This window comes from Gopherus evgoodei, chromosome 7 (genome assembly GCF_007399415.2).
Source record: "Gopherus evgoodei ecotype Sinaloan lineage chromosome 7, rGopEvg1_v1.p, whole genome shotgun sequence".
NCBI classification, from domain to species: Eukaryota; Metazoa; Chordata; order Testudines; family Testudinidae; genus Gopherus; species Gopherus evgoodei.
In genome coordinates, this window is record NC_044328.1 from 90,318,009 (window position 1) to 90,342,690 (window position 24,682).

Below are 24,682 nucleotides of genomic sequence, written 5' to 3' on the forward strand. Positions count from 1 at the left end.
AAGTTTTGCAGAATAGCCACTGTCCCATTAAAGAGGCTTATGTAGGCAAGCGTTTGCGTGTCCTGAGAGTCAAATGGGAGTTAAAAGATAAGGATAAAACACCTTTCTGTCCCCTTACAGCTTGTCATCTTAACTCAAAAATAACAAGCTCTAAGATTTGTGAAGCTGTATGTGTCACAATAGATTTGTGGTTTATTGCCAGCCTCTTGTGATTTTTACTTTAAGTGTTTCCCAAGGTAAAGTGTAAAATCATTGGATAGGAGGGACTTTTACCTTTAGGCAAATAGTAACCTTTTCCAAGGTTAAATGGAAAAGAACTTGACAAGTAAGTGGTGATCTCAGGTGGCTCGCAGTGTGAACATCATTCCTCCCAACAGTTGTTGGAGGTTACATAATGATGTATTATTTTGAACTTCACCTATGAGATCAAAGGATGCTTTGGCCATTTAGTCAGTGGCCAGAGACTGCCAAAAGAACATTTAGCTTGCATGCCACTTACATGTTCTTGTGCTGCATAGAGTCAGAACAAGACTGAAAACTGTAATGGAAGACTAAACTCCATGTCTGATAGACATTTTCTTTAGTTTCCACTAACTAATCAGAAACTAGTTGCAGTGGAGATTTCATGACACTGGCTGCTCAAACTAACGTGCATTAATCTTTGGGCTTGGGCTTAGAATGAGATTTTACACTCGATTGAGCTGTGCAGCACTGCAGATAACTGGTAATTATTAGAGGCAGGGTGATTGGCACAGTGGAGTGGTGAGAACATGCTGCTGCCCGAGCTGATGACTTCTGGTTACACTGGTGTGAAGATGGGTCAGAGAGAGAAACCTCCTGTAACATTATTCATAGGAATATCTGAGGCCCTGGCTATTGCCCACATGACTGTTTGTTACAAATAATGTACAGATGTGGGGATGAACACTTGAGGCAACAATTCCAGCTTCTAAAGTTATCTCCAAACAGAAAATGCTTGTGCAGCACTCTTGTTAACCATACAAAATATGAAAATAGGATGAGGCAAATTCTTTAGTAAAAACCTGATTGTTTCCCCCTTTCTATGTATATTAGGTACCTCAGCACTGCTAGTCTTTAAGCCACGATGGTGAAACCTTGGCATAAGGTCACCACTGCTTTGGGACATTCCACGTTGATAAAACCACAAAATCTGGGACCTAGTTAATCCTGTTTATCCTTTCTTTAACTTTTCCCCCCATCCCTACAAATACAGGCACATCCTCTTGCTGGAGCTGCATATCAGATGGCTGAACTGATTTCTCCTCCTGATAAGCCCAGTTAATGCTGCCCATGGCCAGGAAGTCAAGAATCTTGACTAATCTTGGTTAATCCTTCTCTGCTCCCTAGCGTGCCCAGCTTGTGCCAAAGCAGTAAATTGCCTTCCCCACCTCTCCCCCCTGCCCTAAGTAGGCCAAACCTGAACATTGTTCTTTTTAAATATAGTCTGCAACAAATGATTTTTTTAAATGCAAGTTTGTTTATTTGCAGGAAAATGAATGTATTGTATCCCTAGTGAGATCAGGACTGTAATTTCAAGCCACCACAGAGACCAAAACATTTAGAGTTTGTCTCCAAGTGTTGTCCTTAACAGCAATTGGTCCGTGGTATTGAAACTGACATAAAAGCTTGAGAAGGCTTCATTAAAAATAAACATTTACATCTCTCAAGAAAAGTGCAGCCTTCAAACAAGTGTTTTTAATGGTATTTATTTTGGTCTGTAAATTATTCTGACACTCCTTTGCCTCACCTATGCACTATGGTAGAAAATATTTGGTGCAAAACAACAATACTGTGACACCCCCCCTTATAAATTCAAAAACACATTTTAAAATATTTAACACTATTATAAATGCTGGAGGTGAAGTGGGTTTTGGGGATGGAGGCTGACAGTTCTCAACCCCCCATGTAATAACCTTCCGACCCCCTGAGGGGTCCCAGCCCCTAGTTTTGGAACCCCTGTGTAAGTTATCCCTGTTATGTGATAAAACATCAGAGTGTTATCTCATATTATTTTTTAGAATTCTCTTACCCATCCCTGATACGAATAAAGTACCCCTCTCTCTCTCAGTCTGAAAATAGATTTCACTAATGCTGTCTATTTCAGATTCACACTAAAGGCACAGAAACTAGAATTATTCATGTGTGTTACAAGAAAAAAAAATCTACCTCTTTCTTCCTTGCTATGGCTCTTAGAAGCAAACACAATTACATGTCATTACAATTGGTCCAGTGAGGTACAGTTACTGAGAGCAGATCATTAGCCAAACTGCAATTTAATATATATTTCTCTTTGTCATTTACTTTTCACCTGAGAGCAGTATTAGGTTTTTTGTTTGTTTGTTTGTAATGTGATCTAAAGCCCTATATGGTGTGACTTTAGGCTGTCTCCATCTTGGATTTAATGAGCAAATAGCTCCTTCATGTGGCTGCTAATCTAGTTTGGAAAATAAATACCTAATCCTACCAAAATCTATTAACACTTTGGTAGTAGTGCTGATGTTTGGGTGTCTTGTGAATATTTTTGGATGAAGAGCATGAACATTCTGCTTCATAGTTCCTAATGACTCTTCCTGTGATTTAGTAGATGAATCAGTTTTTTTTATTCCCTACTTGTTTTTAATAGGATTTGAGTACATTCAGTTCACATCTGAGCTGTATAACATTGTTTATTTCTGTGTTTAAAAATAAAATAAACTATAAAATTTGAATTTATCAAAAACTCACATTGAATTGTTCCAGGATTTTGATCAATTTCAGGCAACACAATGCGTGTACTACAGCAAATTGTAGACATAACTTAGATATAAATTCACATTAAACTTGATATTTTAAAGTAAGTTTTAATATATTTTTTTCCATCCCACCCAGGAATACATATTTTTGATAGTCTTTAATATTTAGTCACCCAAACCTGACTTCTAGAAAATTTAAAGACAATCCATGGGGTAAAGTGCTATGGTACATTGTATAATCAAATTATTCAGATGGGATTAATGTGATGCTAAATAAGGTGTCTGGATGCAAATGCTGCTGGCTGAAACGATTGGTGATAAATCTGATTGTTTGTCTTTGCTCAGCTCCATACCATTTCTACTGTTACTGCCTTGCAATAGCACAATAAAACATTGAGTGTGAAGGGAAGAAATGGTGGAGACAGTGATCATTTTAGCAAACCAAGACAAAGAAACACATTATATTTTATTTTGTCTCCTAAGGACTCTCCACTGAAAGCTGTGCAGATGCTGTGGGTCAATCTAATTATGGACACCTTTGCTTCTCTTGCTCTGGCCACTGAACCCCCTACAGAGTCTCTACTGCTAAGGAGACCATATGGCAGAAACAAGCCTCTTATATCACGTACCATGATGAAGAACATTCTGGGCCATGCTGTCTACCAGCTAACTCTCATTTTTACGCTTCTCTTCGTTGGTAAGATAAACAAAACATATTTTTGTTCACTTTAGGTCTCTGCTGTAGCTGCTGCTTCATTCGCAAGTGGCCTGATTTCTAGCTATGTGCCCCAAAATGTACTGCATATTCCAAAATGCCAAAGATTTGCATTAAGATTTACTCAGGGCTCACCTGAGACATGCCCCAGGTGTTGAGCCATGCAGTGTGACCAAAAGAGATAAGGGGAGATGGAACAGCCCCAACTGGAAGGTGATGGGATGTCAGGGATCCTTCTGGAACCTTTCATATCTTCTTGGTAAAAATGTGGGATTTGCTTAATCTAGCTTTTTGGAATATTAAGAAAAGTGTAGGTTCAAGGCATTGGCAAAGGTTTAGGTCAGTATGGGTGTTAACCAAACTGGTCAGTCTGTTTCTAAGCTCAAATTTCAAGGCTTGTCCTCTTCACTAGGAAACTTAATATTTTATTTCTGTTTAATCTGAAATGTACAGATTCAAGTTATGCTGGTACAAAAACCCACTTCAATTTGGGAACTAACAATATTGTTCAGTATTCTTCCATGATAAATGCCATCGTCTGGATAATGTAGACAAACAAGCTAGTAATTAGAATCTATTTAGATCAGACAATAGACTCCATTCTGGGATTTAGCACCTGTGACTGTTGGAAGGAAAAAAAATGGGCTAATTTATTATTTCAGCCTTCTACCCGTGGTCTTACACTAATTCAGGTTTTACTGATGATGAATGCTTTTCTTCTATAATGGGGTCTTTAGGGACATGGGATATAGGGAAGAAAAAGACCGTTTCTCATTGCAAGGAATAACTCAGGAAGAAAAATAGCCACTCTTGTTTTATGTCAATTGGTGCATTTGCTCAAGAGGCTGATGATGGTAATTAGCACTTGGGGCTCATGTACTGTGTTCATGACAATATGTCATAAGAACGGCCATACTGGGTCAGATCAGTGGTCCGTCTAGCCCAGTATCCTGTCTTCCAACAGTGGCCAATGCCAGATGCTTCAAAGGGAAAGAACAGAACAGAGCAATTGAATGATCCATCCTCTGTCGTCCACTCCCAGCATCTGGCAGTTAGAGACTTAGGGACACCTAGAGCATGAGGTTGTATCTCTGACTTTCTTAGCTAATAGCCATTGATGGACCTATCCTCCATGAACTTATCTGATTTTTAACTGATGTTAAATTGGCATTTGTTGATGGCCTGAAGTATGTGTCTTACAGGCTATGTAATATACTCCCTAGTAAGTTGTTATGAATGTACATTCATGTATGTACAAACCTTAGGAGGGCCAGGCTCCTCCCTGCAGCTATGAGCCTATTTTGGATGCTAGGGGTGCTGACAAACCTGTCAAAGAAAGAAGGGACCTATAATGAGCCTGATACGTTTCTGAGGTTGGGGTGGGAAGGGGAGATGTTTGCAGGAGGATTCTGGTGACCCCTAGAAAACCTAATAAGCTTGTCAGCCTATGACTATCTAAACTATGCGCATGAGCCTTCATAATAGGTGCATATGAAAGTCAAACATCCTGTACGTTTTGTGGGAGTTATAGGTGGCCCTCCAGTGAGCCTCCCAAGGCCGAGAGAAGGACCCCTTTTGAAGGCCTGCAGGAGAGAAAAACCTTTGCCTCCCACACATAGTGAGCCTCAAGAGGCTCCCCAGTCCCCTTCACATTTCTGAGGAGGCGTATAGCCCACCCCATTTCCTGACAGCCTTAGGAAATGCAGCAGCAGTCTCCCTGGGGAGCTTCAGGAGGCTCAGCTGTATCCTACATGGTAAAAAGAAAATGTGCTTCTTTCCTTTCCAATAAGCTTCCTAGCAATCAGGTTAGCAATTTGGTTGAGGTAAGGTAAAGGGTTAGATACTTTTTTTTAGTGAAATCTTAGGAATCATTTGATGTGCTATACTAAATTTCCCAAGGCCAGTAAATCCACAGTTCCAGATTCATAAGCTAACTGTTTAAACTGGATTCTGATCAATGATCTTCTGTACAAGTCTTCAGCAAATCAAATTCATTCTCTCTCTCCTCCTCTTTTCCCATTGCTGCTATAAGTTCACAATAAATATGTTACACATGTTTGAACGCAGATTGCCTCTATTTTTAGAGTGTCATAAATCTAGAAGCCATTGTCCTGTTCAATTAAACTGCTGCACAGAAAAATTGTATCTTGGTTCCAGGCCTGACCTACCAAATTTTAAACTGGTATGTTTCTAATGGCCTTGGGAGAAGAGTGGGCAATGGAACTTGGGTGCAACCTTATCTACTTCTATTCCATGATAGCAGCAGATCTTGATTTTGGAATGAAGTAATGCAGTGAAATGGAATTTTTGAAGATTAAATTATGGATAATCATGTCAAGGAAAAATTTCAATCAGATTTAAGCATAAATCAATTTGCCTTTCATAATGGGCTTCATTATTTGGTTTGAAGTCTTTAGTAATGATTATCCATATCCATGTAATCTGTGTTTAAAAGTCTCAGCTCTATCTTCAGCATCACACCTCTAGTAAAGTTATAATGCTACATTTATGTTATCACAACTTTTTTATGTCAAAAGATTATAGGCCAAAGTCTTCCTTTGGATGCATATGCACAATTCCCATTGATTTTCACTGGAGCTGCTCAAACATGAAAGGCAAAATTCAGTTCTCTGATGACTCTACTGACAGAATATGATCTTATGGCAGTTCTCTCAGATCTATAACTGTTTGTGAGGTGGAAGCCTCTCATTCAAACAGTACCACCACCGTGAGCCCAGAAAAATATTGTCCAAGTGAATGATGTTTGGTATAAACAAATGTTTATTCAGGTTTGCTGCCAAGCAAAATTTCCCCTTTACATTTATTTTCTCTCTGTTCTTTACTCATACAGATTAATGTTCTACCCTTATTTTAAAGGTCTTTCTTTATATATAGGTATACGTGTGTTAAGAATTCTGATACGTGTACGTGTAGTGAATAAGTAAAGTGGCCCTGTGTGTAGATGTATTTCCAAGTGTTATGTAACCTCTACAATTACTGTTCATACTGTATAAAATGTTGCCTTTTTTAATATTGACAATCAGTTCTCAGTTATCTAAATAACAGTATGATCTCCTATTAGGTGCTTACAAAGTAGATTTACAGACAATGGTGGTGGTGTTAGCTGCTGTTCTTTTTAGTTAATATCCTTGACTACTTGTCAAGAATAATGCATATTAGGAAGTAATATGCAAAGACTGTTGAAGGATGGTTGCTGCTAATTATTTTAGAAATGGCAAATGCAGTGTCAACAAGTCTCCAGCTCTGAATAACTGAGACGAAAGAAATGACTCTTTAGAGTCGTTCCTACCTGGTGGAAGAAAAAACCCTATCAAAAATCATTTGAGCTGGTAGATTGAGTCACTGAATTATAGTCAACATTATGAAGTTTCACAGTGAGAATTCTGTATTTCTTTGCTCACTGAGTTGGGAACTATGCCTGCAGTGTAGTAATTGTGGAAGCAATGCTGCTAAAAAATAACACAAGACCGAGGAGGCAGCCCATGAGAGGGAATGGGAATATAACACAATGTCGAGGCTGAACTTTTGATAGCAGAAACAAATGTTTTTTATTCTTTTTTGCATTAAGGTGAAAAAATGTTTAAGATTGACAGTGGTCGGAATGCACCACTCCACTCTCCTCCTTCTGAGCACTATACCATTATCTTCAATACCTTCGTCATGATGCAGCTATTCAATGAAATCAACGCACGCAAAATCCATGGCGAGAGGAATGTTTTTGATGGCATTTTTAGAAACCCTATATTTTGCACTATTGTACTGGGTACATTTGCTGTACAGGTAATCATTCATGCAAGAAATAGCAACTATTCATCAGAAACGTACAATTTTTCTGTCTTTGTTCTTTGGAAAATCAAATGTTTTTCTGGCCAATCCAAATGCTTATTCATCCTGTATTAGACCTATATCAGACCTATTCTGCTTTAATCAAAATACTGCTTCTATCAGTAATGGTAATTTAGAACACTTAATATTTACAAAACTAGCAAAAGCACGCTAGACAGAGTATAGTATGTTGCTTTTTCAAAAGAGCACATACGGTTAAGATTTATAAGAAGTATGGTTAATTACAATGAGTAACTGATTTGTTGAAACAAGAAGTCTCATTATTTTCCATGGAGATTATTAATAACATTATCATTAACCAATGGTAGCAAATAACTTTTTACACTTATTTACTACTGTTGTCCATAGTAGGGATGAACAAATTGGTTTGTTGTTAATGAATGCAAGCATTGACCCACTTCCTTCATGTCCGCTGAGATCCAGAGGTCTATCAATCAGAGATCCCTAGAGTATTCTTCACTAATAGCCCAGCATAAAATAGATTTGGTTATCTCCGCAGAAAACTTCTCTATCCCCTGGTGTCATTCTTTTAGTCCCGCATCAGCCGTGCTGCTGTACAGTCCTAGGCCAAACATCACCTGGTAAGCCCTTTGTGGGGAATGCTGCAGCTCCACAAAGTCACTAAGGGCCTGCTATTGAAAGATATTTAGGCACCTAATCCCCTGTATTCCCGGAGATCTCTCTAACCCCTGGACTGTGAAATATTTTAGGTCTCTCTCAATCTCTCCTGTTGAAGCATTTCCACTTTTATAAAAATAATTGAATATGCAATGGGCCAGAGAGTGAGTCTACAGCCTGGAGATGTTTAGGACCTTCACCTGGCAGAGGGGAGACCTGGCTTCAAGTCCCTGCTCCACATCAGTTAGAGAAGGGAATTGAATCCAGGTCTCCCACATCTTGGGTGAATGCTCTTGTGCAAAAGGGGGCAGCAGCACCACACCAGTTGTGTTTTGGGCAGGCCTCTGTTTGAGCCTGGCAGGTAAGGTAGGTGGGAGAAAGCCTGGGTTGTGAATCCCACTGGGACATAGGCACATGTGAGGAGTTGTGCATCAGGACTAGGCTTGCCCATCAGGAGACATGTAGGTACCACGAGGACTTCTCCAGGAAACACTGAGTTGCCTAGGAACTTTAGGCAGCAGCTGAACAGGAGTTTTGAAGATCTAAATTTTGGATGAAGAGAACTAAAGTGGGGGTTTAGGCACCTAAATCCCATTGTGCATCTAGCCCTCGGTGTGTGTTACTGAAAATGAGACTTAGCCTCCTAAGTCACTTAGGCCTTGCAACACTGAGTGGAGCAACACCAAATAAACTTACAAATCTGGGCCTGCTTGGGTTTAATTCACAACCAAATCTAAAGCCCTTACCATGGAAGGGGCTTGAAGATTTTTTTCCATTCCCAGGTGTTTCCATACCTGGCTTTTTGCTGAGAAAAGAGGGGAGTTGCTATTCATAGACCTAAATTCATGTGCTGGATTCTGTCTACTCCTCCCAATCCTCTCTGCCCACCAACAAAAACTCTTCCAAAATAAATATAAACCTTAGTCTCTGTACACAAACAAGAGCCTACTTTTGCTCACTGTATTCACATGCAACTGCCACTGAGGCCAGTAGGAGCTGTGTATTTCCGAAAAATGAAGGATCAGAGCATAGTCAATCTGACTTCTGCTTGCTTTTCTGTGTCTCTCTTTCTGCCAGGTAATCTTTCCTTAGGTAATATCAGGTTACTCCTTCAACCAATTTGTCCACTTTTGCAAGGGGAAGGGGGGTTATATAAGCTTAATTTTTTGGGGAGGGGGATGAGGGAGGTTATAACTTTGCATAATGAAGCCTACTAAAGCTGCTCTGAATTATATTTACTTGTTCTTAATTGGCTGGCTGTAGCTAGCCCAGCTATATGAGTTTCATTTTTTGCTATAATTTCCAGGAGCTCAGCCTGTCTTTGTGGATGGATGTGGTATGGGTATGACAGAACCAGTCCCTAGTCTGATCTATGTTTCATGGGTGGTTTATCCAATAAAAAAATGTGTGTAGCTCCTTCTGTATTTGCTATATTTGCTGGGTACAGCAGAACTGCATCTGGTATTTCAATTTTCTGTGCAATAGTCCTAAAAATATAACATCAGGGTGACCAAATTTTGAAAGTGAAAAACGAGGAATCCAGCTACGGTGGGATAGAAGTCACAGTGAGTGGTTTGCTGGGAATCACGATGGTGTTCTGCTGGGAAACAGCTATTTTATACATAGGTCCAAGGGAGACGAGGAGAAGAAAGGGCATTGGCCCGTACTGTAGTGTCATTGGCATTACTATACTAGTACATGTATTTATCTGTGACACTGACTGCTGCCCAGTTTTGACTCACTGTTTTTAGTGTGCTCCCCATGTCTGTCCCACCTATTGTCTCATTTTATACTTAAGAAAGTAAGTTCTCTGAGGTGTAGGGACAGTCTTTGTTTATAGATTTTTATGGTACCTAGCACTGACTATTATACACTGACTTAAAAACAAGCAAAGCTGTTCATAAGGTAGCATATTAATGAAAATTAAGATTTTTTTTCTAAATCAGTCAGAATGAATCTGGTCAGCACATTTCCATCTCATTAGATCAAATGCCATTTAGGTAATGGTTTATTCTGTTTCATTCACATGGCACAATTGAAATCTTGTTATGGTAAGACGTTTGCCATAAGATCAACCTCTACTGCAAGTCAACATTTCTTTTTCATAAATGACCTTGTTTTACCTTTGAATACATACAGTATTATGCAAGAAACCTTAATCTAGTCCAGTGTTACCACTTTAATCCATTGGTACTGTGTTTTAGATTTCATTTCCATCAATCATTCACAGATTACTATTGAATGTGTTCATTTACAGATGCCCTGGCCTCAGACCATATCACTTATCACTAGGATGCTGTTAAAAAGACAGTCTGAGTGGAAAGATGTTGAAGAAAAAATGCTAAAATTAACATTACATGATCTAGAACTCGATCAGTCATTTGATACAATATGTGAATGTCAAGTTGCATTTGATTAGAGGCATTTGTGCGATAACTAATATGATTTTAGGCTAGTTTGACTATAGATAAATGAATATATTCAGGACTGAGCTGTAACTGATTGGGATTTAATCTGAACCATAGCAGCAATGGATTAAAATGTTGACACTGGAAAAAGGTCTCTTCCACTATATAAATTCCAAACTAAAATAATACTTTTCCCTGGGTGTCTAATTCAGGATATGTCAGTTTATGGGAACCCTATTTAAATAGCCTGAGTCTGATTTTCTGAGGTCCTAAACTCCTGCCATCTGAAGCCTCCGTTGACCACAACAGGGATTAGGTGCTCGGCACTTCTGAAATTGAGTCCCAAAGTGTTTTGAATGGAGGCTACTTTTGCTGGCTTGGACCTAGTGACACATAAGATGTCAAGTAGCAGAATGTAGGTCTCCCTACTTCAGCCCCATACTAAAATCTGCTAAACAGATGCCTATAGTGTGCTTAAATGTGCCACCTAGCAATGTACTTGCTGAATCAAAGTGAGATGTAAACAAGTGTACCGAAAGAGAGAGCAAAAGCTCTTGTAAATGTGGGGAAAATATATTTTCAGAAGAGAGATGAAGTGTTTCTTCCTCCCTCCCATTTTTCCTCTGCAGATAGTAATTGTGCAGTTTGGTGGGAAACCTTTCAGCTGCTCTCCGCTGCAGCTTGACCAGTGGATGTGGTGTGTATTTATTGGACTAGGAGAACTTGTCTGGGGTCAGGTAAGTGTCATGTAGCAATGTATAGTTTTCTACTCATTTATTATGTTTTCACAAACTGATGGAAGGTCTGGTTTTGCGAACACTTTGTCATAAAGTAATTTGATTCATAAGAAGATGTGTAGGATTGCCACTCAACCATCTCTCACTCTATCATATTTGGCATTACACGGGAAATAAATGATCCTTTTAAAAATACAGGGTTTTTCAGTGAGGTGCAACTATGGTTCTTTTTAACTTTTTGTTAATTTTCAGACTTTTTCTCCAACAGTATGCAGTAATACAATGACTAAGTACTTCCTGAGGGGATTTGTTTGTGAAAGACGCTAGATCTATAGCCCTTAGAACTGTAGTCCTCTAGTCACAGGAAAAGTGTAGTAAGAGCAGTTGTAATATAAGCTTCCCTGCGTTGTCTCCAACTAATGTCACTTAAGTATGTTCCAAAATGACAAGCACTAGGAGGTGAGTGAATAGTTCAGTGCACATGTTTATTCTCTGAGCTGAGATTGCTAGCAATGCTGCAATTAATGCCAATTACTCTTTGTGACATGGACTCTTCTCTACTCTGAATCAGATTAAGCTCCACCAGCTCACATAGTGTAGCCCACTGCTGACTTTGATCCCGTACTTTCCATCCCATCCCTTCAGCTTGCTGAGGAAGAAAAGTGGCAGCTGAATAATGGCAGCTTTCTGCAGTGCATTCAGAACAGCTGATAATTCATGATGCATTTTAATGCAGGTGCCAGCAATAAGGTCTGCTACAACCTTTGGTGCCAAGAGTTAATAGAATTATATGCAGATGAGTGCATCAAACATCTGCAACAATCTAGAGGTAAAAGAATAAATTAATTATATGATTAGCTGTCTGGAAGTGATGGCGTAGATATCACTCAAATAGGTATTGTCCGGAGGTGAGGGTGCACTACCAATCTAAGTAATTTGTAGATAGTGTTTGAAGGGAGAAGCAAGAGTATTTTCCTTCTAAAAATATTTTGTAAATATCAGCCAGTTGGTTTAATCTGATGCATTTCAAAGCTTTCACCCTCCCAAACAAACAAAAGTCCCCCAAAGTATCTTACTGACTCTGTAATAAAAGTAAATCATAGGCAGGAATGGCTTATCATTATCCAGAGAAGGGCATGAGTTTTAGCAGAGAGAGGGAAATTGTCCCTGCAATTAGTTAATTAATTGTGACACCCATTAAAGTGATTCTGGCTGAACTGTATTTATGGACATGGAGCTTCTGGGTTGGATGACTATCGTATTCTGAAAAAAATTAATCAAGACACCTTGGGCAGTGGGGCCACAAGTATTTTTGAAGAAAAGAACTCAATCTGGTGTCAGCAGATGCCTCCTGGCAATCATAGCTGGGTGCCATCGTTACTTGATCTTGCCGAGGAAATTACCCCCAGGAGGCGCCGAATCACAGTTGTTGAGAAAATCTGAATGTCAGTTGAACAACAATTAGTAAGAAATGGCTTTTCCTCAGCAGCTTGGAAAATCTTCATTTTGGGGAAAAAGTAGTGGTGATTATGCCATTTATTAAACCACTCAGTTCTGATTTGTGGTTTAAAACATTTAGAAGAGGGCAGTGGGTTGCTTCTGGATTTTGTTCTGTGTGCTCTCTTCTAAATATTACAACATAACCCTTTGAAGATTAACAGTTGTCTGATTTACACTCAAAGGTGAGAATGGTTGCAGAGGTCACTGTAAATGGTTAAGCACTTTATTAAACTTGTAGAGTTAAAACTTCAATATAAAACTGTACTGATTTTGGCCCACTGATCTGTTCACTTAGCAGACTACCAGTTTATTGTGTCAGATGTGTGGAGGGAAAACAAAGAAAGCAAGGGCTGAAGTACAACAGTGCTCAACATTTGGGCAACCATTAAACAGACTATTACAAACAAAATGAATGCATCTTTTATTTAATAGATACCAAGCCTTTTTGACTTGTGGCAAGGCTTCTCCTCTCTCTCTGCAACCTTTCAATAGGAAGCTTTTTGTCTCTCCCCACTTGCCCTAGAGAAGTCCTCTCTCACCTGCCCTGTTTAATTCAGATTCAGCATAGAACACATGTTTTGCTTTGCTTCACCCCAGTTTTCAGGAACTTTTCTCCCCCAGGCATCTACCACACCCAGTCAGGATTTTTGGTTTGGGAATTTAGACCAAGTGATTGATTTTGAGTGCTTCAGGTTTTGGGAGAGCAACTTGAAACACTTTGAAAAGACCTGACTTTCAAAAGGTGAGTGCTCTGCATTTTCTGAATATTTGGCCCCCTTAAGGTGTCTCAAGTTGGGCTCCCAAAATCACTAGTTACTTTTAAAAATCTTGGCTCTAACTGTTAAATTCATAGTTTCCTGGGAAAAGGTATTTGTTTCCTGAATCCAGCTCTAGTGGCCTGGACCTGACACTGCCATGAGCTGGCTCGGTGGGGATCTGCCAAAGTGAAAAATAAAACAAAGCATGGGCAGATTGTGTCATCCCTCCTGAAAGCATTCATCATCTCTGTTCCATATCCATCAAGCTCCCCCTACCACTGCCACACCCAAACCTGTAGAGGGGACCCCCACAAACATTTTGTTTCATTCCCCACCTACCTTCCTACAGCTCTTTGCCTCTACCTTATCCCATTTCTCGAGTCCCCAGACCTCTGGCAATTTCCTTCCTTTCAAGATCGGTTTAACACATCCAGTTGTGTGGCTTTGGTACTTCCGTTTTCAGATCCTATTCAGCCAGGCATACACTGTGGCTTGATATGTCCTTGGCAGCAATGCATGCCACAATACCAGAAACTGAGTCTAGAGTCCCAGGATCCAGCAGCAAAGAAGAACTGGACCCTGCAACATATCTCTGTGGAGGTCATGGTCACAAACTTGAGATACCCTTCAGCATCCAGTCAGCAACCTTCTCAGCTGCCAAAGCTTCCCACAGCACAGGCATCTCATCTTTAGACTAAATTTTGGCATCTGCAAAGGATTGTCCTAGTTATGATTTTTTCCCCTTCTCAGGCAGGCCCTGTTTTTCATGCATCTCAACCTCTAGGACTTAATCACCTCCTACTGAAACAGAAACAGCACGAACACTGAAGCACTTTCATTCTAAATGGGTTTGACATTTAGTGCTGTAGGATGGCTTATTTTCAATATTTAGCTTCTCAGGTGACATGCTTGGCTTAAATACCCATGCATCCATATTTCAATTCAGTCTGAAAGGAGAAATCAAAATAAAGAGAAGATTACTGCCAAGAAAGCTTGGCCAGAGATAGGGTAATTCTCAGCAATACATGTTTAAAACAGTGTTGTTAAAATGTTGTATAACTACACTATTTGAAAACCTTTAAATTTATCAGCATAGCTTGAAAACCCTCCAGGTGCCACTTCTGCAGCAGAACAAAGTGGGGGCGTTAGTAAAAATGACATAATGGGTTAGTCTAAATGGGAAATAGAGACCAACTAGAAGTTTCAATGACCACAGCAGTGGGCAGTTAGATGCAACATGTGACCACCATTCGCTCTTTTTAGACAGCAAGCTGATATGAAATCATGGAAGGTATTAAAGCTAGATAATAGTGCCACAGTCGTTCAGTCATTAAGTGCCTGATTTCTAGAAAACGTTATCCTTGCCACCTTGTTCTGTGAAGCCTCAGATCTTACTAGATAACCAGGGTAAGTTGGATGGTCACCCTCTAGAAACAGGTGCTGCAAGGAAGTGTGGATGGGGTATTGTGCTTGTCGCACCTTTCTCGGGGGGTGCTGGGAAGGAATGTTTCCCTCACCGCTAGATTGGTCAAGGTGAAATGTTTTTTTTTCCTCCACAGCAGGTTCTGGGGGGCTTAGTTGGGGCAAAGATGAAATGTGAATTAGGCTATGATGTCACAACTCATTATGTAAATATGGGGTCGGTGTCCATTGCAGGTACTCCATAGGGAGGGGATACAGTGAGCAGATAAAATGGATTGATTGGTAAAGGATTTAAAGGAAGTATTTTTTAAAGGAGCTGAAACAGAGGGGTTGGGGCTTCTATGACTGGTACTGCAAGGAGCTAAACATCCTCCTTTCCACCCTCATTCAAGGGGGTAGGAAAGGGTGGTGAGGTCACAGCAGCAGGTTGGCTGAGGACCAGAATGGGTAAGGGGGAGGGCTGATGGAAGATTCCCTGGTAGATATTGAAATGATTATAGAATCACCTGCACTGTACACTTATCTCCCAGACATTTAAGAATAAAGTTGCAGCCTAATTAAACCACATCCAATCTGTCCTTTCCTTTTCCAACATAGCTGGACGATTATCTTTGTTCTCTTCCCATAGTTTGCATATCAATAAACATGTAAAGTTCCCTGGGCTGAAAGGAATTGTATAAATATAAAGCACTGTTATAAATGTGTTTTATCCTGGCATTTCTGGAGGATTACACATTTTACTGAAAAATCTTGTATTTTTCATTGCAATGAGTAAATTATGATAATATCACTGATGAATATGGCTTACATTTTCAGCACCCTTTTGTTATGTGACTTTTCAGGTCATTGCTACCATCCCAACAAGCAGGCTAAAGTTTTTAAAGGAAGCAGGGCGGCTCACTGAAAAAGAGGAAGTACCTGAAGAAGACCTGAATGAAGATGTTGAAGAAATTGACCATGCAGAGAGAGAACTTCGACGTGGACAAATTCTCTGGTTCAGAGGGCTCAACAGAATCCAAACTCAGGTATGTTAAAAGGACAGATGTAGAATCTCTGGAAAACTATATACTGGATTTTCCATTCAGAAAAGATAATGCCACAGAGTAGAGCCATATAAAGAATGTGTGAGATGGCAAGGAAGGTACCCCAGTAACTACTCTTCCATTTCCTAAACAACAATTCATAAAATAATAAATCAGAGAAAGTCAAAATGATTTAGTAGCAAAACAGTAACATACAAATAAAATTAGAGATCTAAGAATGGTTCTCCTGGAAGACTGAGAGCTGATACGAATTTTCTATTTCACAGGTACAGCAACTGACAAAGAAAGTAAAATATTCCTATTTTAGAATGTTAACTGTTATATTAGTGAGCAAAAATGTTATGCAAATTCTTTTTAAAAAAAATATTCTGTTGGAAAATGTAGGCTTTTCACTGATTCAGATTTATGTTTGTGGCCTCTACTTCTGTAATAATAAAACAACTTAAATTGATTGTGGCATTGGTAAAGTACAAGATTTGATTCTGATAAAAAATAAATCCCCTTTCTGTTCAGCAAAACCTTAAACTCTTTTTTTGCAGCAGAACATTCAGACATGTATTGTTAGCTGAATTGGAATGTACAGCTTTGCCTGTCACTCACGAAAAATGTGATCCTGTATTTATTTTAAGTAACAAGAAGTTAAAACATCCATCAAAAAGTTGAGATGTGTTTATTTACTGTTATTTATGAACTTTAATATATCATTTACATATTTTAGAAATGTTTCACTAAATATGCAGAAATATACATAGAAATTACTTCTGTGCATAGAGGAAATTAAGTTTATATGTATACTGACATCCTAAATATGCAAAGTAGACCAATTTACTAAATAACATGGCCACAAGCAAATAACATTTGTCTTAAGGCAGAATCCATATTTTTTTCTTAGCAACATACATGGCCATTTTCATTGCAACAAAATAGCATATTTACTTAGTCTCAAAAACAACAGAGAGCCGCTTTGAAAAGACAAGTATGTGATCCCCATTACATCAGATTGGTCAGTTTATATCGGGCTTTAAAGGAAAATATGCAAATAATTAAGAACATTTTTTTCTAGTTTAAGGGGTCTTAAATGGAATTTTCATCTGAGATGCTTTTGTTGAGCTTTTTGAAATGTAAATATTTGCTTTATGTTAAGACAGTGCTTTCCCCTTTTTCCATTTTAAACGTTAACAAACTTTCTTCTGAAGAAAGATAAATGGTTATATTTTTAGGAAGAAGGGAATTAGTAGGTACAAGGAGTAATGTCTGGTGCATCAGGTCTCTGCAGTGACACTATTGTGTTGCTGTTGTGGGAAAACAGAAAAATAAAGGTGGCAATTGCTGCTACAGAGATTAAAGATCAGGTTAAATCCCAAAGCTCCCAAGGTAAGTAATTAAATGCAGATCCCCAGCCTTGGGATTCTGTGTCCAGAGTACCTTGACCCAGGAGCACTCCTCAAGAGAGAAAATCCAAACTGTTGCAAGGATCCTCCAGATAAGAGTGACAGACATGTGCCCAGGTGAGGTCTATAGATTGCAAGAGTTATTCTCTAAACATGCATTATTTTCTTCCTGGTGGCTGTAGGAGGAGTGTTGTCTGTTGGCATTTCTATCAAGATGTCTTTCTGGTTGTGGTGAGTTTAAACAATAACAAAAAGTGAATTATACCCTTTCAGTTCCCCTTCTAGTTTGAGAGGTATCTTGTAGTTCTATATATCTTTGCCTTCATAATCCGTGGATAAATTATTCTTCTTGTTCCCTATTTAAAACAAAATAAACATTAATTGTGTTTTCTTGCTAACCCCCATCTACCTAGTATCTTTTCTACTCTTAGTTGTAGAACAATCTTTGGTAGGATATATTGTTTCCTTTCCTACCAGTAGGTTTTTATGATTTTTTTTCCTCCTCCTTATTTTGTTTATTCAGTGACTCTGATTCTACATTTATTTGATATCTGTGGAATGATATTGGAGAAAGGAAATGGGCCAACACATTAAAAAAAGGGCTCAAAATGCAGTCACAAGATGTCCCTTGGAGAGTTTCTCATTTCACTATGCAGATCAAATTAGTGCAAGACCCATTGTTGGCCTCTGTTACCTTGAATTTGGTGCATTTTGATGCACCAAGTTTTTGTGCCCCATCCAAATGAATTCATACACTTGTACTGCATTTCCCAGGAAGCCATCTAAAGAAGAGTTGATGGAAGAAGATGAGGATGTCTCTAGCATCCTTGTGGAGCTGGAGGATTTGCAGGAATCCTCCGATGTCTAATGCACTCTGGAGATGCAGAAGAAGAAGGTAGAGCATCTACTCCTTTTATATATAAAGAGGATGGCAATGAGATTGGGAATGGATGTAGAATCTTTCACCACTAGAATGCTGGTTCAAATCTGGATCAGGCTACTTTCCACCATCTGACACTTGTTCTGTGTTCAATGTGAAATAATTTTTTGGTTATTTTATGTCCAGTCATTACCGGACAAGTAATCACATCACATGCACAAACAAAGCTTTATAAGTCCCAAGAAGGTTCACAATGAATCCAATTTTTTTTCCAGATAACTGGCAGACATCTTAGTTGCATCACTCCAAAGAATATTCATCCAAACTCATGTCAGAGACATCAGTGCTAAGATATTTCTTTCTCTGAAAATAAAGCATTCAAACCTGGGCAAAAGGGAAACAATTGTATTGTTGCTTCCTCATACCAAAAAGTCAGGGGCATCTTTAGTTCATACTTGCAAAGATCTCCAATAATTTGTTTTAAAAGAAAGGAAGAATCTAAGTTAAGGAGTCTATGTGCACTTGACCTTGTCTTCACTACTTATATTCACTAAGCTTTTTAGCCTTTGTATTGGAATACTTATCTGTGAATGAATATATTCTCCTAATGGGATAGTTGGATCATAAAATGAATACCATATAAGCTCTCATAAGTGACCCACTGTAGCTACATAATATTTCATAAAGAAAAGGTACTATTACAAACTTCCATAAAAACAGGTTTTTTCACCTGTATCTATAATTCAGCAATATTTTTTGCAGTGTCTTTTACAACTCATGTGAATGCAGGAAATCTTAATTTTGACGAACTGATGGAGTTAAGACAGGAGTAATCAGACAGCAGCAGCAGCCTTAGTGACCTTCTAAAAGCTAAAATAGTTTGTCTTCAGACAAATTGCCGGGTAGAAAATCCAGGTCAAGTCAGATAAAAAATATAATTAAAACCTAATTTATGAGAAAGTTCTTCTGTAGTTCTCTCACACTAAAGGATGGACAAAAATTGTGGATTCTGAGGTTTTCCAAACCTCTACAACTGTTTTTCAGGTTCCCAAAGCTGGGAATCTGTATCATTTTTTTTCCTGCCTCATAAGTCAAGTCAATGTTTAATTTTTCTAGGGGTTATACGGTAATACTTCTTGCCAAACAAGGTCATTTTGAGAATAAATGTCAACCAAGTGTAAAATGCCCATTTGATATGGTGATTGCCACAGGAACGCTTATAACTAAATAAAAACACTAAAAAATATCCACATTTTTCTAGTTAGTGGGGAGCCTGTGCTATACAGTAAGGATAGAAGAGTTCAACCCACCCCTGAAAAAGCTTGTTTTGGAACAAGTAGATGCCATTACAGATCTGAATAAGGGATGTATACAGCATTTTTCATTAGACTTATTCTCTTACTTTCTGGGTTTTTTTCATTTTCTCCTAGGGCCAATGCAAATCCAGTAGCATGAAAGTCAAACTTTCCAAGTATTTTTGAAATTTAAGCAAAATAAGTTTGCCCATCTCATCTTACATCATTCCATCAGAGCATTTTATGCCAAACATAAACTAGAAATTCAAAAATTTACAAGGTCCTAACTTGAGTAGAACCTACAGGATTATTCTTATTCAAGGCGGAATAAAGCTTTTAGATTACCTAGCTGACTTTTTTTTTATTATTTTGACATTTGGACAGTCTATGTCTCTAGGACCGATGTACAATATAAATACTGTCCTTGTTATTTCTTTAGCTCTCTGGAAGGCTATGGAGAATTCTTTTGTGTAAGAGAGAGGGTAGCGAGGCTCAGAGAAATTATCTTAAAGTAACTACATAAAGGCCAAAATGTTCTTTTATTATGCAAAATTCCATAAGCACCGATTGGCAGAGAGATGAAGCTACCTGAGACCCATTACCATTCATGACAGCATCCCAGCTTAAATTCCCATGCTGAAAAGGTACTCCATTGTAAATATAAGAACACAAAAGCTTGGCTTATCAGCCCTGTGAGGACTGTTCCAGAGTGGAAGTCTTTCAACCTGGTTTTTTAATATTTTTATTAATTGTGTGCAGCTCACAAAGACAACTCCTGTGAATTTGGTTTTAAAAAGAGAACACTGAATGGATACAAAATAAGACAATGCAAAAGTGACGTTACTTATACTTACCTTTCTCTTTTTTATCAGTTTCATTTGCTCTAACAATGTAGAGTATTTTGCATCTTGATGGAAACATACTCACTTTTTAACAGTAACTCTCCATTCTTGGTTGTTTCCTCTTTTTGCCATAGGCATTCTGGACCAAATTCCTCCCTGTTTTGCATTTCATGTAGTCCTTATTGACTTCAGGCAGGACATGACCACATATGTCAGCTTTTGGAATTCTGCAGGGATAGTCATCTGTTAGATGTGCCTGTCTGTAGATTCCACAAAAAGAGATCTGTATTTAGTTACTTTCCTTAGGAGAAAGAGCAAATTACATACCTGTAATTCTTGTTCTCTGGAGACCATATTAAATACAGATCTGCCCTCATCTTTCCACCTGTCTTTATAGTGGAGATCTTCATTTTGGCTTATTATGTAGGCTCATTGCAGGCATGTTTAAAGAAACTGACATCTGAAGGTTTAGAATTTACCATCAATATCTTCCCCAATGGTCTACACTTGGTGCTGTCAGTAGGGAGTCTTAAAAGCCTTTTGAATTCTCTCTTTTGGAGAGTGCTCCATGACCTTGGGTCACAACATGGAAAGCCAGGATCTGTATTTAATTCTGCCTTTGGAGAATGAACATTTTGAGGTAAGTAATTCAATGTTCCTTAATGTGTGATTAATGTTGTTTTGAACCATGGATTGCTTTTCAGATGCCAATATGTACTGTAGCTAATGACTCACCTACAGCCCTTCTCCACTTACTGGTTCACCTGATGCTCTATTCTATAACTTTGCTCTTTGTATCAGGCTTACAATCCAGAATCTGCCTGCAGAAGAAAATATGCACAGCAAAATGCCTTGATTTGTGTTTGCTTAATACAGAGTTTTTAAGAATTAATAGAAAGTTTATACGTTTTAATTCCATGCCAACACCTGGCTAGCTCTATCACACTGATTCATATGGGAAAACAATGAGTCAGTGACCTTACCAACTGTTGGTTATTTGCATATAGAAATGCATACTGTGCTGCACTTATAACACAATGATATTTCACCAAAACCCTTTATTTCTCTGTATTACATAAGATCTGTATGTTTATATAGAATGTCCATCTCAAAACCACTTGTAAAAAGTGATACTAGAAATCATAAACAAACAGCTATCACCCTAAGCGAGTTGAAGAGGATGAAGGTATTTCTAAAATTGGTATTGTAGACTAACCATACCATTTTAATACTTCTGACTCTGAAAAACAATGAGGACTTGCATCTAAATTCATAGCAGATATCTAATCAGTAAAGATGCACCATTACCATCCTGGCTGATTAATGTAGCTCTCTCCAGTTAAAAGGAAAAGGCTTGCTGTTTCGTTTTGGATGTAGTGTTTTGAAGTTCCATCCTCACTCTTTAAATGATGAGGAATCTGAAACGTATTGTAGCTGAGGAGGCATGGTTATATTCATTGGTGTGATAATGTCAGGGCTTTCTTTATAATTTTAGTTCCACTTTTATGATGTGTTTTCAAATGGTGACATTACTACTAGCAACTTATATTACTGAGCTAGAATAATGGTGCCCTTCATTGTGTGGTCTACTTAGGCGAGGCAAGAAATCAGGATTCCAGTGTCAATGATATTTTTTGTTCTTTGGGTTTGAAAAAAATACAATAGTTTTTTTGTTTATAATTGTTTAAAACTGTTTTTACAATGGTATTATTGATTTACCTAAATTATGGCGTTCTCTCTGGACAGGAAGAAGAACATCAGAATGAGTCAATTTTGGTTACAATGATCTTGTAGATATTTTATCAGCAAATAGCAAAAAGAAAATGCTGCATGTTAAAATGAGGTTTAAAACAATGATACTTTTTTCTGAAAACTGGTTGACAAAACATGTGTCAATGTGTGTGGGGGACCCGCTGTCATGACTCTAGCTTTGGGAGTCCCCAGAAACTGGAGACTCAGGAATATAAAACTAGGGTTTAAAGAAGTGATGGGATGAATTTTCTTGTCATGTATACCAATACTACCCCATTGCATTGTGGTTATACTGGTGTAACTGAAAGGAGAATTTGGTGCATTATTCCTAAAAGGGCTTTGTCTCTAATATTCATCCTTCATTATCATCAGCTGTCAGAGGGAGATTAGACCCTCTAAACTCAGAGCTCACTCTTTTGTAGGTTAAACTAGCTAGGAAGTTCCTTGCTGCAAACTTTTCTATATTAATGACACAAATGCTTGCAAAGTATAGGACTGTATTTGTCACCAGATTTCACATCTAAAAGCAGTTGTATTCTAATATAAAACATGAGGGAAAAGGAAAATTTGACTGTATAAAATGTTAAACATTTCATCAGCTTGTCCTCTAAGGCCAACAATAAGAGTATTCATAAAGTGTGCAATGGTTAATATTGACAGGCAGTATTCCAGCTCATATGGGAACATGTCTATATTTCCCTGTAATTTAAAATTCAACATTGCAATGTGAAACACAAGTAACTAGTAGTTCAAAAGTAGCTTAACTTTATTTTCTGAGTAATTCCTATCTGCTCTGCATCGAAAATAAAAACATTCTGCTTCAGAGAATTATTTTCTAATCAGCAATTACAAAATACAATCATTCTTGATCATTGGGCCTAATTTATATGACCCTTCATTAATAATAATACAATTCAGAATAAATATCAAAGCATCTTGTAATTATATTGAGCTACTATGTTAGCAACCTTGAAATTTCTAAATTGAAAAAGCAAATCCAATTGTTTTGAATAGTTTTTAATATTTCTTTATTACTAGATAGTTGTGTGACTGAATTTTGTTTCCCCTCTGGAAGAAAATCTAGATGGCAGTAATCAAACAATATTTATTTTCAGTAGAAAAGATGGAGATTATTAGGATAGAATAGTAGGCCTGGAAGGGATCTTGAGAGGTCATCTAGTCCAGTTTCCTTCATTGAAGGCAGGACTAAGTGTTATTGACCAATGCCATCTGAATATGTCAGCTGGTGTGTGCATATATGTAGGATGGTTTAAATTTCAAAAATTATGGTCCAAATCCTGTGTTAGTGTAAACTGGTGCAGCTTCCCTGACCTCCATGGAACTGCTTCAGTTTACCACAGGAAAGAATTTGGCTATATTTATTTCTGCTTGTTAAAGGGAACATTCATGACTTAGATTGGTTCAACTGAAGTAAAACTGCATGCATGGTTGAGTATTTTTTTTTAATTATTATTCCTGTCAGTTGTGCAACTGTGTCCATTCCTTAAGCAACTTGTCTCATTCTTTCCTCCGTTGCAGATCGAAGTAGTCAATACTTTCAAGAGTGGCACTTCCTTTCAGGGGGCTCTAAGGAGACAGTCCTCCGTCACAAGCCAGAACCAGGATGTAACCAATATTTCTAGCCCTAGTCACGTATCGTTATCCAATGCTCTTTCCTCTCCTACCAGCACATCTGCTGCTGCGGCTGGGCGTGAGTGTGTATTCTTAATGCATCAGATCTACAGAGATGCCAACTCACCTAGTCATTCAGGACTTATTTATATTGCCCTTTTCCCACTTATCAACTTATGCAAAACAAAGCAAAAACCCACACACAACTCCACCACTAATACACCTTTATAGCTGAATTACTTTGTAAACTGTAGATACACTTCTTTGACCTTTTTTTTACATGTCCTTATTCATATCAGTAGGATACCAGTTTCTGGTCACCCACTATGCAGTAAACAGATTTCTCTAACAGTGAATTTTTCCTCTAACATATTTCCTCATCATGTTTGATTTATTTAATTGTATTACAAAAGATTTCCTTAAAATCACTCAGTTGTTGCCTCATGTTAACAAAAATGATTACAGCTCTTTTGCTTAAAGAGAAAGTATGTCAAGCTACATTTTATATTGTAGCAAAGATTAGAAAGAATATTTAAATATTTAGGGAATGATTCTACTGTCAGCAATCCATGTGCACATCAATGCTTATTTTACAAATTAATTCAGTGACGTTCTCAGTCCATTTCTTAGTGAAGAGCAGCTTTTCACATGAACCAAACATCACTCTTACAAACTGGCTCTGTCACTCTGTTTTTTGTTATATTTACAACCACATGCAATAGGCACTCATCAGGTAGTCTTGTTGCCTTTACAGTGCTTAAAATTAGTCTTATCCTGCCTTAAAGCTCCATACCTGCAGTATTCTGAATAGAAAATAAACCTCCAAAGAAATACTTTAAAAATCTCCCTTTGTCAGTCTTCTTCCTGAATGCCTGAGACAAAAGTTGGGCCTAGCAGCATGTCTGACTTTTTAATAAATCTATTGATCTGGCAGATCAAAGAGGGAAGTAAATTCCAAAGCCGTGAGCCCCCACAGGAAAAAAAAAACAAAAAACCCTCCCCCCTTATTTATAGAAGGGTTCAAACTTGAGTGCCTCTGGTGATCTCATCTGTAGTAATATAGGAGTGA

General features: G+C 38.2%; 1 protein-coding gene across 1 annotated transcript in view; it reads left to right on the top strand.

Moving 5' to 3' along the window:
- ATP2B2 (ATPase plasma membrane Ca2+ transporting 2) overlaps positions 1–24,682 on the top strand; it is a 438,931-nt gene that overhangs the window by 399,504 nt on the left and 14,745 nt on the right. Inside the window, 4 exon segments of the mRNA XM_030569615.1 lie at positions 3,237–3,450; positions 7,058–7,269; positions 10,991–11,098; positions 15,621–15,803. Of these exon segments, the coding sequence (XP_030425475.1) occupies positions 3,237–3,450; positions 7,058–7,269; positions 10,991–11,098; positions 15,621–15,803 (717 nt within the window).